Source organism: Rhinopithecus roxellana, chromosome 11 (genome assembly GCF_007565055.1).
Source record: "Rhinopithecus roxellana isolate Shanxi Qingling chromosome 11, ASM756505v1, whole genome shotgun sequence".
Classification (NCBI taxonomy): domain Eukaryota; kingdom Metazoa; phylum Chordata; class Mammalia; order Primates; family Cercopithecidae; genus Rhinopithecus; species Rhinopithecus roxellana.
The window spans coordinates 24,863,188-24,883,177 of NC_044559.1; the positions used below are offsets into that span (position 1 = coordinate 24,863,188).

A 19,990-nucleotide genomic window follows, 5' to 3' on the forward strand; every position below is an offset into this window, starting at 1 on the left:
GAAGAGATCACAATGAGGCGAGGTCCCAGGGCTGACAGAGAAAGGGGCCACCCTTGCTAGTGTTTCTCCACCACAGTCTCTTTAAAAATCGAGCATGGGCCGGGCACAGTGGCTCATGCCTATAATTCCAGCACTTTGGGAGGTCAAGGCAGGCGGATCACCTGAGATCAGGAGTTTGAGACCAGTCACGTAGTAAAATCCTAAAAGACCAGATTCAGAACGTCGCTCTCAGCTCACTAACTAGGAGACTTTAAATAAGACCTTTGGCCTAAGCCCAGTCATCACCCCCTATAGAAGAGGGATAACTGTGCCTAGCTCGGGGGCTTCTTATCGATAAAAGACATAATGTCTGCAAAACTCCTAACGTGTCAGTATTCCTGAGGTGAACACTCGGTTGCGTGTGTGAGTTTGCATTTTGCTTCTTCCTCCTGAGGTAAAACGGAATTTTTTTACTAACAGTGCCAAGCTTTGAAGGCTTAATTTCCACCACAGCTGTCTCCTGTCCTTCCAAATTTTCTTTTTGTTTGTCCTGCCAAAATGAAGTTGTTTACAAAGATATATGGTTTCTGTTTGCTTTGACGCCGCCTTGTGGCAAGTCTCAGAAATTGCATGTTTCCCTGGCCCAGCAAATTGAGCAAAGATTGTGTTGGGTGCATCTTAAATTTCTTTATAATTCTCCTTGGATCTACTTCCAGATGATTCCTCAAGGCAAAGTCTATTTTTTCTAAATTATAAAGTAAACTTTAGTATTGAGGTAAGAGTAGCAAGTAGCATTTTTATATTGGAAATTAGTAACAGGTTGCAAAATTCTGTTTGCAACTCGATCTTTATTTTCAGAAATAGGGACAAGCACACCATCAAAACAGATATTTATCATAGCATTTATAGTCGTCCCATAAGACGAATCATCTTGACTTTGCAACTTTTCATTGGATCCTCACAAGAAGCTTGTAAAAAGCGGGCCAGATATGATTCCTATTTCTCACAAATTTCTCATTTGTGAAGTGAGTGGGTTAAAGGGGCCTCCCGAAACTATGCTAGAAGGGATTAAGCCAGAAGTAGAGCCCGTGACATTTTATATAGTCAGCAAAACTGTTGTGCTGCTGTTGATATTGTTCTTCTATTTGTTTAGCAAGCCTGCCTTAGAGACACTGCACAGCACCCCTGGACCTCACTTAGCACTGATCTGTCTCCCAGGAGGGGGCCCGGGGTGGTGGAGGGTCAGAGATGGGCTTGCCAAGCACATCAATCTGTTCCATCTAAAAAAGCTCACCAACATCAGATAATGCGGCTTTCCTAGAAAATATTGGAATGCCTAGGTTTTTTGTTTTTTTGTTTTTTTGTTTTTTTGTTTTTTTGTTTTTTTTTGAGACAGAGTCTTGCTCTATCACCTAGGCTGGAGTGCGGAGGCATGATCTCAGCTCACTACAGCCTCCACCTCCTGGGTTCAAGTGATTCTCCCACCTCAGCCTCCCGAGTAGCTGGGATTACAGGCATGTGCCACCACACCCAGCTAATTTCTGTGTTTTTAGTAGAGACGGGGTTTCGCCATGTTAGCCAGGCTGGTCTCAAACTCTTGACCTCAGGTGATCCACCCGCCTCAGCCTCCCAACGTGCTGGGAGAATGGCTGGAATTGCAGTGTCATTTTCCTTCCGAGGCCATCAGTGCTACAATTCTGCCACTCATTCCAAAGGCCCCATTAAAGAAGGAAGAGAAAAATTCCATTTGATATGAGTAGTGCCAACAACAAAATACCTTCTGCGGGTGTGTGTGTGTGTGTGTGTATTTACGTGTGTCTATTCACAAATGCACCCAGCTAAGCCCGAACACATTACAAGGTAGAACAGATGTTCAACCCCAAAAGAGTCCGACTGTCTTGCTTTTAAGTTTAGTGCCTCAATCCTATTATTCCTTCTCCATTTTGTTTTGGCCAAAAGCAACTTGCCTGCAACTCATCCTTGGAGCAGCAGTCATGAATTGACAAAGATTTTTTTTCCCTCTTTTCCATTAAAAAAATGTTATGTGCCACTACTATGTCCCAGTGTTTTGTTTTTAATTGTGGGAAAATGCACATAACATGAAATTTACCATCTGAACTATTTTTGTGTACAGTTCAGTAATGTTAAAAATAGTGCCAGGCGCGGTTCACCCCAGCACTTTGGAGGCCAAGGCGGGTGGATCACTTGAGGTCAGGAGTTCGAGACCAGCCTGATCAACGTGATGAAACCCCGTCTCTACCAAAAAGACAAAAATTAGCCAGGCATGGTGGCATATACCTGTAATCCCAACTACTCAGGAGGCCGAGGCAGGAGAATCGCTTGAACCCAGGAGGCAGAGGTTGTACTGAGCCAAGATTGTGCCACTGCACTCCAGCCTGGGTGACAGAGCAAGACTCCATCTCAAAAATAAATAAATAAATAAAATTAAGTGTATTGTATAGCTGTGCAATCAATCTCCTTTGCAATCAATCAACCTTTCAAGAAGGGTTTCATCTTGAAAAACCAAAACTCTGTCCCCATCAAAAACTAGACCCCCATTCCCCCTCCCCACAGCTCCTGGCAGCCACCATTCCACTTCCTGTCTCTAGAATTTAACTATTAGGTTGGTGCAGAAGTAATTATGTTTTTTTTCACTGAAAGTCAGGGCAAAAACCTCAACTAATACTTTAGGTACCGTATGTAAATGGAATCATTCAGTATTTGTCTTTCCCTGCCTGGCTTATTTCACTTAGCATAATGTTATCAGGTAGTGTGTGACAGGTTTCCCTTCTCCTTTAAGGCTGAATAATATTCCACTGTGTGGTTGTACCACATTTTTTTCAATGCCTTCCCTATCCTTCCTCCCCACCCTCCGCCCAGACCCTGGCAACTGCCCCTCTCAGCTTCTATAAATTCAATGTGTTTACATTTCATGTATAAATGATATCTTGCAGTATTTGTTTTTCTGTGCCTGGCTTGCTTCACTCAACATAATGTTTTCCAGGTTCATCCATGTTGTTGCAAATGGAGATTTTTCTCCTTTTTCAGCGCTGATACTCCACTGTATATATATAGCACAGTTTCTTTATCCATTTATCCACTGATGGACACTTAGATTCCATATCTTGGCTATTGTGAATGATGCTGCAGTGAGCAAGCGAGTGCAACTGTCTCCTCTACCTACTGGTTTTATTTCCATTGGTAATCTACCCACCAGCACATTTTCCTTATTTCTGCATCCATGGATGGATCCTACCATGCAGCATCTCAGAGAAGCTTAGGCACAGTTTGTTGGGATGTCAGGCGCTGAGCAGAATGGCATGTGCCCTCTACCTTCCAACGTCCAAAAAGGAATTCATTGAAAGATGAACATACAAAGCCTTTTTTGCCAGAAGAGTGGGTTGGTGAAAGGATAGAAATCTTTCAAAATATTAGGTAGGTTTCCAGACTTTAAATCCTCCTCCCTAACAGATAGACTCAGACCCCGCTATTGAGCTGTAGGTAGCTCTGAGAGATCTCTCATTTCTCGATTTGAGTGCTTTGGGGTTTTTTTGTTTTGTTTTGTTTTTGAGATGGAGTTTCTCTCTTGTTGCCGAGGCTGTAGTGCAGTGGCATGATCTTGGCTCACTGCAACCTCTGCCTCAGCTTCTCGAGTAGCTGGGATTACAAGCTCCCACCACCACACCTGGTTAATTTTTGTATTTTTAGTAGAGATGGGGTTTCACCGTGTTGGCCAGGCTGGTCTCGAACTCCCGACCTCAGGTGATCCAGTCGCCTCGGCCTCCCAAAATGCTGGGATTACAGGGGTGAGCCACTGCACCTGGCCTAGATTTGAGCACTTTGCTATCCTCGGTTCTCTTTCCTGGCACAGGACACAATTTGATTCTGCCTATCGGTGATTACAGTTGTGCCTCCTGAACTGAACGGTCATAGAGAGCCAGGCTTTAAGGAAGGGAACTGTCCAGATGGCCTCTTTGGATGCTTGATTACTACAGAGAGTTTATGCAAAGACTCAGGACAGTACACGTCAGCAAAGCACGAAGGCTTGGTTTCGAGGCTTACACCAGAGCCACTGAAGAACTTTAGACACATATCAGCTTTCCTAGGTTCAGTGTCTGCTACCTAAGTTCTCATGTCACTGATGGGAAAATAAAAACGAATGGCATCGTTTCATTGTTTCTTTACAACCAGAGGAAAAGTACAAATTGAAACTAAGAAGTGTTTGCTCAGACTCAAACTCAAAAACGTGAGCATTGTGTAGACATTGCTATCCAGTCATTGGCTTCTGACGAGATAGTTTTCAGGGTGATCCTTGTTGCAACCGCACACCATCCTCCACCATTTACTGAGTGGCCTTGGAACGCTCAGGAAGGGTTGTCACTCCTCAGCCTCATTCCTATTAATTTCGTGTCTGCCTTTTGGCTGCGCAGATCTTACTGGGTCAGCGATACAACCACTCTGTGGACTGGTGGTCCTTCGGGGTTCTCCTTTACGAGATGCTGATTGGCCAGTCGCCTTTCCACGGGCAGGACGAGGAGGAGCTCTTCCACTCCATCCGCATGGACAATCCCTTTTACCCACGGTGGCTGGAGAAGGAGGCAAAGGACCTTCTGGTGAAGGTAAGAAGTGAAGCCAAGAGTGTCTTCATAAGATAAGCATTAGGTCTTCTGGTCGGTTTTTGGTTCCTCTTAGATTCCAACTTGCACGTGGCGAACAATGATTATATGGAACTGGGTTTAAATGGGATATGTGCCATCTGTGTTTTAATAGAGGCACCAATATTATGAGCATTAAATGTCAAAAAGAGGGTAAGATAAACCCTCATGTGCGTCAGTTATAAAATAAGGGCCCACGAACCAGTTCCGTGACCTTGAATACCCTCACCTGGAGATGTAGTTGGTTCATTAAACAAGCACAGTCTGTGACTTAAAACTCAATCTTCTAGCTACTTGGGAGGTTGAGGCAGGAGGATTGTTTGAAGTTGGGAGTTTGAGGTCAGCCTGGGCAATGTGTTGAGACCCCTGTCTCCAAAACAATGAAGAAAAAAAAAGAAAAGAAAGAAAATGGGCATTTAGGCCAGGTGCGGTAACTCACACTTGTAATCCCAGCACTTTGAGAGGCCGTGAGCGAATCACCTGAGGTCGGGCGTTCAAGACCAGCCTGACCAACATGGAGAAATCCTGTCTCTACTAAAAATGCAAAATTAGCCAGGAGTAGTGGCACATGCCTGTAATCCAGCTACTCAGGAGGGTGAGGCAGGAGAAAATGGGCATTTATGTTATATAGAGGTTTTTGTTTTTTGTTTTTTTTTAAACTCAGTTTTTTGTTTCCCTTAGTTCTTTATTAGAAATATTCAGTCCGGTTCATCTTCCCCTGCCTCTGGTTGAAAACTTGGACAGGATGTATGACTCTTAGATATTGGCCCACTCTTAGATAAAAGACAACATGTTGCCACTCTTACGTTATGAAACACTGTCTCAGTGGGACAATTAAAAACATCCAGTCCAAGATATTATTCATCGCATAATTTTTTTTTTTAAGACAGAGTCTCACTCCCTCACCCAGGCTGGAGTGCAGTGGCATGATCTCGGCTCATTGCAACTTCTACCTCCCGGGTTAAAGCGATTCTCCTGCCTCAGCTTCCTGAGTAGCTGGGATTACAGGTGTGCACCATCACACTTGACTAAATTTTTGTATTTTTAGTAGAGGCCGGGTTTCACCATGTTGGCCAGGCTGGTCTCGAACTCCTGACCTCAGGGGATTTGCCTGCCTCGGCCTCCCAAAGTGCTGGGACTACAGATGTGAGCCACCATGCCCAGCCTCATCACATAAATTTTCGTTTTAAATCTGGGATTCCGGCTTCCTTCCCTCTGCTCGGAGCTTGTGATTGGCAGCTGCTCACTCCTGGAGGAGACAGTGCTGTCCCACCCTCGCTGACTGTGTTCTTGTTCTCTTCCTCTCTAAGTCCTGAGTTTCTGCTTCAGACCTTACTGGGTAGAAGCCGAGAGAGGAAAGAGGATGAGCAGAAAGGACAGTTCTTATTCAGCTGGCGGCCTCCTACCCCTGAACTGGAGGATGGCTGATGCTGAGACTTCAGTGAGGCACTCTGCTAGGTCCTGCAGAAATACTTATCCTTGCAGATGTGTTTGGCTGAAACCCTTGAGATACAGGCATTCAATCCAGTCCCTAGCCTACATACTGTACCAAAGCTGATTCTGCAAGACTCTCTCACTGTTGGTTTCCTGCCCAGCAGATTGTCTTGAGCAGTGTACTAGTCTGTTGTCGTGCTGCTGTAAGGACATACCTGATACTGGGTAATTTATAAAGGAAAGAGGTTTAACTGACTCACAGTTCTGCATGACTGGGGAGGCCTCAGGAAACTTACAATCATGGCAGAAGGCACCTCTTCACAGGGCAGCAGGAGAGAGAATGAGGGCCAAGCGGGAAGGGGGAAACCCCTTATGAAACTATACTCTCACTGTCATGAGAACAGCATGGGGGGGAACCGCCCCCATGATTCAATCACCTCCCATCAGGTCCCTCCCATGATGCATGGGGATTATAGGGTTATAATTCAGATGAGATTTTGGGTGGGGACACAAAGCCAAACCTGTATCAGCCAGTACAATTGACCTTTGAACAGCTCGGCAGTTAGAGGAGCCAACCTCCTATGCAATGACAAATCTGCATATAGCTTTTGAGTCCCCAAACTTAACCACCAATAGCCTACTGTTGACCAGAAGTCTTACCAATAACATGAAGTCAATTAACACATGTGTTGCCTGTTATATGTATGATATACTGTATTCTTACAATCTAGGAAGCTAGAGAAAAGAAAATTTTGTTAAGAAAATTAAAAGAAAAATGTGTTTACTATTCATTAAGTGGAAGTGGATCATCATAAATATCTTCATCCTCATTGTCTTCATGTTGAGAGGGCTGAGGAAGAGGGGGCGTTGGTCTTGCTGTCTTAGGAGTAGCACAGGCAAAAGAGTTGGAGGAGGTGGAAGGGAGGCAGGAGAGGCAGGCACACTCAGTATAAATTTGATTGAAAAAATCTACATATTAGTGGACCAGTGCAGTTCAAATCCAGGTTCACCAAGGGTCAACTGTACTTAAAATTCCTACAGACCAGCTGTCCCCAACCTGCCCTACCCACTGTCCACTGAAAATATTGTTGACTTCTTCACTCTAACAAACTCTGAGAGTGCAGGCTATTACCATCTTAGCAGCAATCTCCAGAATTCACCATCAAAACAGAATTCAGCATCCCATCCGTGGTAGCTCAGGATCCATCGAGAATACAGGCACGGTATTACCAATGGAAACTGGATTCTGAGAATCACAAGGTGTGAGCCAGGCGCTCCCAAGGCAAACCCATGTGGAGACATAGGAACACCTGAGAGCCATCATGAAAGCTCTGGACTCTAGATAGACTCAGAGTTGGCCTTTTTGGAGGATGCGAAATTCTCTCCACAGTGTATGAGTGTAGCAAGTTGTAGAATCAAATTAATCATGTCAATACAACATGCTAAATACATAGAAGAATAATAAGGACCTACATATACTGAGCTGTCGCAGCAAATATTTGGGTCAAAAAGACCCATCACTGTAATCAAGAGCCTAGCACATCTAAATCGGGTGTGGTGGCTCATGCCTGGAATCCTAGCACTTTGAAAGGCTAAGGTGGGAGAATTGCTTGAGCAATCCAAAATTCAAGACCAGCCTGGGCAACATGGCGAGACCCCATCTCTACAAAAAAATATAGAAATTAGCCAGGTGTGGTGGCTGGCGCCTACGGTCTCAGCTACTCAGGAGGCTGAGATGGGAGGATCACTTGAGCCCACAAGGTGGAGGTTGCAATGAGCCATGATCACACCACTGCACTCCAGCCTAGGTGACAGAGTAAGACCCTGTCCCCCCCTCCCCCCCCCAAAAAAAAAAAGGATTCTAGCAAATCTAAAGGAAGTGGACCAAGAATGCAGGTGTTTTAGAAGAAACATTGTTTTGATTTCTGGCATTTCATATGTCAGCTGGTTAAAAAATAATCATCATTTAGAGAAATAATTTTTAGCCTTGTTCGTGCTGTATTGAAAATGGGAATAGGAGAAGATCCTTCGACATTGGAAGCTATCCATGGGTTCTAAATTAAAAACTAGAAAAATATTAGCAGGCTTATCTTTTTTCACCAATCTACTTTTTTGCCTTTGAAGAAGGACTTAGAATTAAATGTAAAGGGAATACACTTCCACCTCTCTAATAAAAGTGACAACTTGTCTTGGGCATTAGAAACTTGGAGGCAACTCCAGGGCTCTCCCTGGAAAATCAAGATCTTGAATCTGAGAAGTGCTGACAAAGCCCTCACAAGATCCCCAGCCCATGGGTAAAGGAACAAGGTGTTTAAAAATTTGAGACTTCCATTCAGCTTTCACTTTCTGACTGTGATCCAAACAAGCAATAGCTTAGAAAACTCCCTCAACAACCAGTTAAAGGCACTTTTAATGACCAAACACAGATAAAATGAAAGCTAATCTCAAAATTAACCAATTTTTTTAAAAAGGCTGACAACAGTAAAAATAAGTTAGTGGGGACTGGGCACGGTGGCTCACCCCTGTAATCCCAGCACTTTGGGAGGCCAAGATGGGCGGATCACGAGGTCAGGAGATCCAGACCATCCTGGCTTACATGGTGAAACCCTGCCTCTACTAAAAAATACTGAAAAATTAGCCAGGCGTTGTGGCGGTCGCCTGTGGTCCCAGCTACTCGGGAGGCTGAGGCAGGAGAATGGCGTGAACCCGGGAGGCAGAGCTTGCAGTGAGCCGAGATCACGCCACTGCACTCCAGCCTGGGCGACAGAGACTTCGTCTCAAAAAAATAATAATAATAATTTTAAAATAATAATAATAAGTTAGTGGGATCTGGATATTAAGTTATTTTATATAAAGGCAGGTTCAAACATTATTACGATTGCTACATTTGTAGCAATCAATGTAGCAATCGTAATCATGAACTCAGTGTGAAATGTGTCAGCTTGGGCTCCATAACAAGACACCACAGACTGAGTGGGTTAAACAACAGATGTTTCTTTCTCACAGTTTTAGAGGCTGAAAGTCCAAAATTAAGGTCCAGCAGCGTCAGTTCCTGATGAGGACTCTCTTCCTGGCTGGTAGACAGCCACCTTCTTGTTGTGTCCTTATGGCAGAGAGAGAGAAACTCTGGTCTCTCTTTCATATGAGACTTCTAGCCCTGTTGGATCAGGACCTTACCCCATGACCTCATTTAACCCTAATTATCTCCAGAAAGGCCTTACCTACAGTTACATGGTGGGCTGGGGCACCCACATGTGCATTTTGAGGGGATGCCATTCAGTCCAAAGCATGAGGCTGCACTGCAAAGCCTGGGCCAGCAAAACCTACTGGAAAAAAGTGAGCACAAGGCTTGGTCTGTGCAACCCAAGGTGTGAGGGCACCTCCAGACTCAGGGGCTGCCTCCAAGTGAGTCCCAAGGTGGGAGTCCTGGAGGGAGAGTCACGATCCCTCAACATCCCTCATGGCCCATAAATGCAAGCCTCCCCCTGTGCTTCCCAAATCCAGCCTACCCTGAGGATCTGCAATGCTTCAGGCCAGGACGGAGGGTGAAAGAGGGGCAGAGGTAAGCAGAAGAAACTCCGTGGAGAGAATTGGAAGTGATGATTTCCAAGGAGAGAAAGATTGGGTGGGAGGAAAGGATTCCTTCCAGTTGGAGGAGAAAAGGTAAAAAGCCGTGTGCTGGAATCCTACTCAGCAATGAAAAGGAACACACTATTGATCTATAAAACAACTCAAGGCATTGTGCTGAGTGCACAAAGCCAGTCTCAAAAGATCACATACTCTCTGAGTCCTCTGAGTCCACCGACATAACTTCATTGAAATGGCAACACCATAGAAATGGAAGTCGGATTAGTGGTTGCCTGGGGTTGGGGTGCTGGGGACAGGAGGGTGGGCGTGACTCTCAGGGTGCAGCACAGGCAGATCTTTGCAGTGATGGAACAGTTCGTATCTTGCCTGGCATGGAGGTTGCCCATATCTGCACATGGGATAAAATGGCGTAAGTAGTATATACACACATGGTACCAGTGCCAGCTCCTAATCTTATGCTATCATTATGTGAGTTGCAATCATTGGGAGAAATAGGGTGAAGGACACCCAGGACGTCTCTGTACTGTCTTATCAACATCCTGTGAATCTATAATTATTTAAAAACAAAACTAAATCTAAAGCTAAATGCCTTGCAAACACCAAAATAAAAAGTCATCTGCAGAGTTTCAGTGGCAAGAGAAAGAGTTGCCACAAGAGAAGAAAATAAATTTGGTTGAATAGAGCAGAAACTGAGATAATAAAGGAAAAAGAAGAAAACGGGAGGACTGGTAGGTGAAAGAAGTCCTTTTCTTTTTTAAGACAGAGTGTTGCTCTGTCACCCAGGCTGGAGTGCAGTGGCACAATCTCAGCTCACTGCAGCCTATGCTTCCCAGGCTCAAGCGATTCTCCAGCCCCAGCCTTCCATGAAGCTGGGACTACAGGTGGGTGCCACTGACACCCAGATGATTTTTATATTTTTTGTAAAGACGGGTTTTGCCATGTTCCCCAGGCTAGTCTCAAACTCTGGAGTTCAAAGCAATCTGCCCACCTCAGCCTCCCAAAGTGCTGGGATTACAGGCATAAGCCACCATTCTCAATCAAAAGAGGTTCTAAATGAAGCTTGTCCAACCCATGCCCTGCGTACAGCCCAGGATGGCTTTGGATGCAGCCCAACACAAATTCCTAAACTTTCTTAAGACATTATGACATTTTTTGTGATTTTTGTTTTAGTTCATCAGCTATTGTTAGTGTTAGTGTATTTTATGTGTGGCCCAAGACAATTCTTCTTCCAATGTGGCCCAGGGAAGCCAAGAGATTGGACGCCCCTCTTCTAAGTTGACATAGAAGAGTTTGGACTTGTTATTTCCCATGCGAGTTAGTAAAACTTCCATGAACCTTCCCTTACATTCTTGCAGTTGGGCTGATAAAATTAATTTCCATTATGCAATCTGCTGCCCATAAACTGGCTTCCAGCTTTATCTCTATTCCTCCTTTGCTTTGATCCAACAGCGCCCACGTTCTTGAGCCCCATTTGTTACAAAAATAAAAGGTAATGCCATTTCCCAGAAATGTCCTCTAGGGAATTCGACAAAAATGTCATGAAACCCAGAAGTCATAGGTCCTCTGGAAAAGCTGAGGATAGCAGCATTTCGTGGCATCTGTGACAGCAGCAGTGCCAGACCTGTCGCCGTTGGCCCTCCTGGGGCATGGATGCAGGTCGTGCACTGAACAATTGCACACTGGGAGAGGCTGTGCTCCAGCAAGAATTCCAGTGGGGACACTGCTGTCCAGTTGATGATTGCCAAAGAAACACCCTTTACTTCCTCATTTATCCATCCAGGATGTCCTGTCCATTTGTTTGAAAATGATGGGAAACTAATGATCTGGAACATAAATATCTCTTCCTTTCATAGAAAGACATATCTGAGGAGTGACTGAAGAGGGAAGGCAGGTTCCAGGTATAATCTGTCAGGGCTGCTGCTGGCTGTCCTCCACAGCCTGGAGCTGCTTTCTTGCACAGACTGTCCAATAAACTTAAACAAATTTCAACTACATCCTGGCTATTTTTTCCCATCAATATAAACCTACATCCTGACAGCTTTTATGAACAAAATCAAGTCTTCGAGAATTTTATTTCCTCAGTGCAGCTTTCCAGGGGCGGAGCTTCCAGCCTGACCCCCGTCCTGTGAGGTCAACTATCATCCTGAGGACCTCAGTGGGTCGAGTGGCTGCAGGGCAGAACATATACTAATTTGCTGTTCTGTGCAAAACTGGAAAGAATATTGAAGCTCAGAGCTGGAGACCGTATGCTCTTCTCATTACACATTTTATTTTTTTTAATATATTTTTAAATTTTGCAGGTAAACATCCAAGCTCAGAAGGCCCATTGACATGATCCTCTTGGTACAAATGCCACATGTTCACTGGAAGAAATAGAATAGAAAACATAGACTGCAGCACACATGGCCCAGGCAGCTACTTCCAGCCTACTTTGCTGACGCATCTCATTAGAACAACATGAGCGAGGTTTTGGCCTCTTCCTGAGACACTTACGCCATCTATCTAATCTCGTTTCATCCAAATGTCCTTAAGAAGCAGAGGTCAATCATTTAGTATCATTGTTTCAGGAGAAGGGATATAGGGCAAGTCACATATTCCTTTTGCTTCTTTTTTTTTTTTTTTTTTTTTTTGTAGTCTTGCTCTGTCACCAGGCTGGAGTACAGTGGTGCAATCTTGGCTCACTGCACCCTCCACCTCCCAGGTTCAAACTATTCTCCTGCCTCAGCCTCCCGCGTGGCTGGGGTTACAGGCATCTGCCACCACACCCAGCTAATTTTCGTATTTTTAGTAGAGATGGGGTTTCACTATGTTGGCCAGGCTGGTCTCAAACTCCTGACCTCAAGTTATCCACCTACCTCAGCCTCCTGAAGTGCTGGGATTACAGGCGTGAGCTACTGTGCCCAGCTTCTCTTTGCTTCTAAAACCACAATCAGCTTTTCCATGTGATGACTCCTGCTGTTTTATAGTTTGTATAAATGTATGGGGTGCAGGTGTCATTTCGTTACATGCATGGATTGCACCATGGTGAAGCCAGGCTTTTAGTACCCACTCCATTTTCTGAGTCTACAGAAAAATATATCTTACTGTGAACTTGGTGCTTCTTTTCTATGCTGAAAAGAGGCAACCAAGATAAAATGAGGATAGAAGATGCATGATCTGCAGATAAACCAAGTGGAGAGACAGCTTATCCACTTCCTCAGCAGGCGTCTACTGAGCATCTATGTTGTGCACGGCACTATGCTAGCTTCTGTAAGGAATAGACATGTCAGTGGTGCCCAGCCTCCAGAGCTTACAGTCTAGTAGGAAAGAAGACAACCTTGAAAAAAAGATACAATGTGCTAATCCTCCAGTGGAGGGAAGATGTTGTGTGGTGCGCAGATGAGAGATTATCCATCAGGATGAGTGGGAAGGAGGCCGCTTGTCATCAAAGTGCATAGCTCCTTTGAGGCTCAGCTTCCTCAGTTGACAACTGGGATGATAAATTTGTTTTTCTTAGAATTTGTTTTAAAATCACGGAGGCATCTAGCACAGTGTCTGCCTCTCAAAGAACATTGGTTGGAGTGGATGATGTATCAATCTTAAGAATCATGAAAGATGTGAATGATGTATGATGGTGTAATCAATTCTGAATATGACTTGAACAGAAGAGAGAGAGCTCCCTGTCAGTGGAGGTAATCAAAGAAATTTTCACAAGGAAAAGGGGGTGAAAGCTGAGCCCTGAAAGATAGTGCAGAATTTAAAGATAAGGGGAGGGAAATGGGAGTCGACTAGAGGAGGGCATCTCATGGCAAGATGGAAATGTCATTAGTGAGGGACAGAGACAGGAAGGCAGGTGGTGTTTTCCGTGAGCAGAAATGTCTGGACTGGAGAGGGTCCAGGGAATGGAAGGTCCTGTGAGTCAGCGTCAGACTCCAGAGAGCCTTGAATGCCAGCCGAGGGCCCGAGGATGTCAGAACTCACCAGACCTTAGAGATCACCTTGTCCAGCCCTTCATTTACACACGAGGAAACTGAGACTCAGAAAACTTACCCGAGGCGACGTGAGTAGTCAGTGTCTCGGATGACTGTCATGTTATTTCCACCATGCAGTGGCTTTCTAATTGGATACTTCGGAACCCCAAGTTTCCCTAGAGAGTCCTCAGTGGCCTCCACATAGTAAGCGGGAGAGAGCAAGTTGAGACTGTGCCAAGGATTTGCCAGTCAGATACACCGGGTGATTGCCCAAACATTTCACCCGGGACTTCAAAAGAGATTCTCCTACTCTCTTAAAAAAGGGAGAAAACTTCACTTTACAATAGCATGTTGTTTGGTCTTTACATTTTTTTTGGAAGAACAGAGCCTTTGAAGATTTTCAAGTACTAAGATAACATAAGTGAAGCACTATTTCAGAACATGCAGGCTGGCTATGTTTATAAGCAGTAAAGACAAGAGACCCTTGCAACTGAGGTGTGAATGGAGGTCAAGCCCTTGTGAAAGCCTCCTGGAAAATCACTGCATTCCACCAACATTTCTGTTTTAAAGAAACTTAGGCTCCTTAAAATGCCCTATAACTCGTGGTTACTTCATAAATAAACATCTAGCTGATGTAAGAATAACTGGTCACTACTCCAGACACCCAGGGGACCTGTTACTTTTCTAAGTTAATGTTTAGACTCTCCTGTTTCTTAATGCCCTTGACAGGTTTTATTTACGTTGGAAAAATATCCCAAGTTTCTTTCCTGTCTTGCCAGTGTTCACTTTGAAAGAACAGGAGAGGGAACAGCGCAAAGAGGAATGTACGTTTGTGCCAGCTCAGAAATTATTAGATGGACCTTGAATTAAATATTACTCCTCCAGCAGGTTTGCAGGAGCTGAGGGTAATTCTCTTCACTCAGATGCCTTGTAGAGTCCAAAGCTGACTGCTAGGACTCGTTTCTGTTATACCTGAGTCCCCACAATGCTGGAATCATTCTAAGAATGCAGCTTTGTAAGAAATGAGACTCGATTGATGGATAATCGATCAAATGACAAATAAATTATCACTGACTCTATGCTGTTGGGTTTAACAGACCAGGAGTTATAGTGCATAAATGCATGTGTGTGTGTGCATGTGATCATGTACATGTGTGTATATGTGTGTGTATGGCTGTCCGTGTGCATGGGCTCACATTTGTGTGTCAGTGTGTGTGTATGTGTTCATGTCTGTATGCATTTATATACACCTGTCTGCATGTGTATGCACGTGTGTGTTCATGTGTATATATGTGTGTCTGTGTGTGCATGCTCACATTTGTGTGCGTGTGTGCCAGTGTGTGTATATGTGTTGATGTCCATGTGTGTATGCTATCACATACGCCTGTCTGTGTATGTGTGTGTGTGTGTTGCTGTCTCATTAATCATCACATCAGCCCTGTGAGGAGGGCACTTGGCTCACTTTACAGGTGAGGAAACTGACTCAGGTCTGTCAGTTGCCTGAGGTCCCATCAATAACATGGGGCAAAGCTGGTTTCCAATCAGGTCTATGCACCTCAGAAGATAACGTGTCAGGCTCCAGCAAATTTAGAAAGGCTCCTTCAAGGGAGAGTGTCAGGACCAGGTTGACTTTAGTCAGTCCTGATGAAGGTAAGTAGAAAAATGAGGTTAGAATAGAAGGGGCTGGTGCACTGGGAAGCACCACACCCTCCTGACGCAAAAGGCTCATCCCTGGAGACCTCAGTGCTCCTCCTCTGCTCCCTTTCAGCTCTTTGTGCGAGAACCTGAGAAGAGGCTGGGCGTGAGGGGAGACATCCGCCAGCACCCTTTGTTTCGAGAGATCAACTGGGAGGAACTTGAACGGAAGGAGATTGACCCCCCGTTCCGGCCGAAAGTGGTAAGGACTCGCTCATGGGCCGCTTGGTGTCAGCCACTCTCCCTCCACTCAGGGCCATCTGCTTGTCCAAGTCACCGCAGCTGCCCACCCCTGCCGGAGCCCCGACTCCCCACCGGCCCCAGTCTCCAGGAGGAATACACTTCTCTAACACATGTCACTGGGCTGGTGGGGCAGGGAGGGGAGGTCACTCTTGTTTGCAAAATTTAACCTCTGTCATCAACATGCACCTGCATGAAGAATGGATTGCTGTGTGCCCATGCCTTAGGTTGACTATGAATTTGTGAGGATGACTATTAAACAAGACGGAGTTTTGCACATGACGCATACCTACTTAATGGTCCAGCCTGGGTAACCCAAACTCGGACATAAACCCTGCATCCTACATCAGGAATTTTGGAGCTGCTTTTTCCACGATGTTTATTAAAGTATCTGTAAAGTGCTCACGTAATTACATTTCCTGACGGCAATCATTAGGTGTTCTTTGGTTTAAGGGAGAAACTAACTAAATTGGTGCTTTAAAAAAGATAGGTCTGTACATTTCACCTTATATCTGTCCTCACTGGCAAAAGTCATTAAGCTACATCAGCAAAGGCAGAATGACCTGGTTTACCTGCGAGATGGGCCACCATAAAGTGAAGTCAAAAATAAAGCAAGGTTGGGCTGGGCATGGTGGCTCACACCTGTAACCCTAGCACTGTGGGAGGCCGAGGCGGGTGGATCACCTGAGGTCAGGAGTTCGAGACCAGCCTGGCCAACGTGGCGAAACTGTGTCTCTACTAAAAATAAAAATAAAAAATTAGCTGGCATGGTTGCGGGCACTTGTAATCCCAGCTACTCAGGAGGCTGAGGCAGGAGGATTGCCTGAGCCCAGAAGTTTGAGACTAGCCTAGACAACATAGCGAAACTCCATCTCTACAAAAAATACAAAATTAAGTGTGATTGGTGGTGCATGCCTGTAGTTCAAACTACTCAGTAGGCCAAGACAGGAGGATCACTTGAGCCCAAGAGGATGCAGTGAGCTGGGATCACACCGCTGCACTCCAGCCTGGTGACAGAGTGAGACACTGTCTCCAAAAATAAAACTTTTTAGAAAAACAACAAAAAAGTCATTAAGAAAGCACATTTGAAGTTATGAATATCACAATTTCTAAAAATACTAATTTTTAAAAGAGCAAAGTGGTGGGTCTGCCAGCCTTAACCATTCCCCGTGATTGCTGGGAATACTGGAGTGACTGCCTGGGTAGACATGGGCCATCTGTGCACTAAAGGGGGCCAGGCTCATGGACTTCCCAACAGAGTCCACCCCCGAGAATGCACAGGCTATTAGTCGTGATAGTGAATGGCCAGAAGAAGCAGGTGCATCTCGTTCCCAGGGCAAGAATAGTTGTTCTCAACATCTCTCCCAACCTCCAGGGACGTTCCAAGGGCCCAACAGGCCAGCCTCAAGCACTCTATTTGTGATAGTACGACATCTAATACGTGGGTTAGTCATTTGTGATAAAATAAAAATTTTACCTTGTTTTTAGCTATCGGGACTATTAAACCATGTCTCACCTTCTACTGCAGATTAAAATTGACTTAATATTTTGCACATAAAAATCAAAACTTTGATCTAAGCTTATCCTAAAGGACATTCCCAGTTCTGCCAGTAGGAAACTTTCCCTGACCTGTGGTCTGAGCTGCTGCTGACCTCACAGCCCCAGGGCCCTTGGAGGGTGGGAGGGACCTGGCTCTTCGTTTCACTTCTCTGTGCTCATAGGACTTTCTGTTGATCATGGTTGTTCTCAATTTTGGGACACTGAATTGACCACCATACTGAACAGCATGTATGAAACAGATGTTTGCTTTCCCTTTCTCTGTTGTTTTGTTTGGTTTTGGTTTTTTTGCCATGAAAAACAATGCACCAAGTGGTCTGAAAGGACTCTGTCCCAGTCTGTGTTATCTAAAAAAGACAGCCCAAGACATTTACTAATAAAATACAAGGCCAGGGGACTGACAACAGCCAAGAATGTCGATAAAAGAACAGGAATATGTAATTGTGAAAATCCTTCTCTCTTCCCATCCCTCCGTTCATACACCCTCACTCCCTCTCCCCACCACCATCCCTTATCCCTACCTTGTGTTCCATGAAAACTAAAAAGACAGAGGTCAAATTCAGGCGGATCACCTTTTCAAAGGTCGCCAACCCTGCTTCATGTAAACCATTAATTAGAAACATTAGATCCCATTTGAATGTCTACAGTGGTAGTCTTTCTGTGAATTTATGAATTTATATTATTATTAAGCCGAGGACACAGGATTGTAGCCATGTTCAATGAGAGCTGTGCATGGTCATCTATAGGCACTGCCCCTATTTAGTGTCTCTGCAAACACCAACTTTGCCATACGCAGATCACAGCCTAGATAACAAAAGTGAAAATCATGAACTTACTGACTGATTTTGCTTCTCTTTCTTTCTTCCCTTAAACTCTGACCAAGAAATCACCATACGACTGCAGCAATTTCGACAAAGAATTCTTAAATGAGAAGCCTCGGTTGTCATTCGCTGACAGAGCGCTGATCAACAGCATGGACCAGAATATGTTCAGGAACTTTTCCTTCATGAACCCCGGGATGGAGCGGCTGATATCCTGAATCTTGCCCCTCCAGAGACAGGAAGGAATTTGCCTTCTCCCTGGGGACTGGTTCAAGAGACACTGCTTGGGTTCCTTTTTCAACTTGGAAAAGGAAAGAAACACTCAACAATAAAGGCTCAGACCCGTTCGCCCCCCATGGGACTTTAATCTGTAGCAGAAACCAAGTCCACTTCACTAATGACGATGCCGTGTGTCTCGTCTCCTGACATGTCTCACAGACGCTCCTGAAGTTAGGTCATAACTAACCATAGTTATTTACTTGAAAGATGGGTCTCCGCACTCGGAAAGGTTTCAAAACTTGATACTGAAATAAATTATGACTCTTCACCTGGGCTCCAACTGCTGATCAATGAAATGCTTGTTGAATCGGGGGCAAATGGAATACAGACATCGCAAGACTGAAACGGCCCCATTGCCTGGTCTCGTAGCGGATCTCACTCAGCCGTAGACGAGTAGTCACTAACCCGTTTTATTCTATTCCTATCTGTGGATGTGTACACGGCTGGGGGACCAACCCTGGATAGGTTTTTATGGGAATTCTTTACAATAAACGTAGCTTGTAACTTGAGATCTACAAATCCATTCATCCTGATTAACCGTGAAATCCATGGTCAAGAGGACAGTGGAAAGTGAGAGGGAAGGTTTGCTAGACACCTTCGCTGGTTATCTTGTCAAGATAGAAATGATATTTAGAGCTCCCCAAAGATAGTATCATTTCACCCTTGCCAGGGAAACCTTTCTATCCGCCCATTCTCAGCAGACCCCAGTGTCGGTGGAGTCGTTCACTGCCATCCTCACATTATAACAAGAAAATAAATGACATGCATAAGTCTCCTGGGAAAAGAACCTCAGCCCCTTCTCGTGCCATGACTGGTGATTTCATGATTCTTAAGCCCCTCCATAGGCATCATTCAAGATCAATGACCCGTGCATGCTGTTTGCAGCAGTCAGTCGAGTTTAATTAGAATTCCAACCATACATTTTAAAAGTATTTGTGCTGTGTGTATATTTTGATTAAATGTTGTGACTTAATGACAAACAGGTGGATGTGTAAAAATGGAATTAAAAAAAAAAAAAACAAGAGTCCTCTTAATCATTTACTTCCCCGCTTGTCCCCCACAAGAACTTGCTTCTGCTGTGTCAGTCCTCAAAATGTAGCTAGCATTGAGATGATGTTTTATAATTGGGGGATTGGCTGGGCACAATGGCTCATGCCTGTAATCCCAGCACTTTGGAAGGCCAATGGGGGCCAATCACCTGAGGTCAAGAGTTCGAGACCAGCCTGGCCAACATGGTGAAACCCTGTCTCTACTAAAATACAAAAATTAGCCAGGCGTCGTGGCAGGTGCCTGTAATCTCAGCTACCTGGGAGGCTACCTGGGAGGCTGAGGCAGGAGTAGAGTAAGCCAAAGGGTAAGGAAGTCAGGTAATTTTAAGGCAATCGTAAGAAAAGCAAGTCTGCATAATATTCGGAGTCACTAGCCTACTTCATCACACGGCTGGAAATAACTTTAGATATTATATTTAAAATAGAATAATATAAGCAGACTGTTGACAGTCTGCAGGTGTGCTGGGACATTTTCCCGACTACATGGAGCTCTTGTGATTTTTTTTAAAATAGACACTCCCCTAAAATGAACATGAGTAACCTCATTTAAGGAGATGGAGATGGGCACCTGTCTTCAGATGTGTCCATTCAGGTGTCTGGGCCCTTTGTTCTGAAAGTAGCACCATGACTACAGACCTCTAATTATGTGAGAAGGCGACACTTGTCCTCCCCTTGCTCCAAATGAAAATGCTCACACATGTTTACCAAATTCGCCTGCTTAAAGGAGGGAGAGGGTCCTTCAA

At 44.7% G+C, this 19,990-nt stretch overlaps 1 protein-coding gene across 4 annotated transcripts in view; it reads left to right on the plus strand.

The window, feature by feature from the left end:
- The window catches only part of PRKCQ (protein kinase C theta), a 157,565-nt gene extending 138,340 nt beyond the window's left edge, over positions 1-19,225 (plus strand). For 2 of the 4 annotated variants that reach the window (XM_030940711.1, XM_030940714.1), the window contains 3 exons: positions 4,410-4,598; positions 15,375-15,503; positions 17,982-19,202. In XM_030940711.1, the coding sequence (XP_030796571.1) occupies positions 4,410-4,598; positions 15,375-15,503; positions 17,982-18,137 (474 nt within the window). In that variant the 3' untranslated portion in view covers positions 18,138-19,202. Of the gene's footprint in view, positions 1-4,409; positions 4,599-15,374; positions 15,504-17,981 lie in introns of all 4 variants that reach the window. The other 2 variants (XM_030940712.1, XM_030940713.1) reach the window with 2 other exon arrangements.
- The last annotated feature ends 765 nt before the right edge of the window (positions 19,226-19,990 follow it).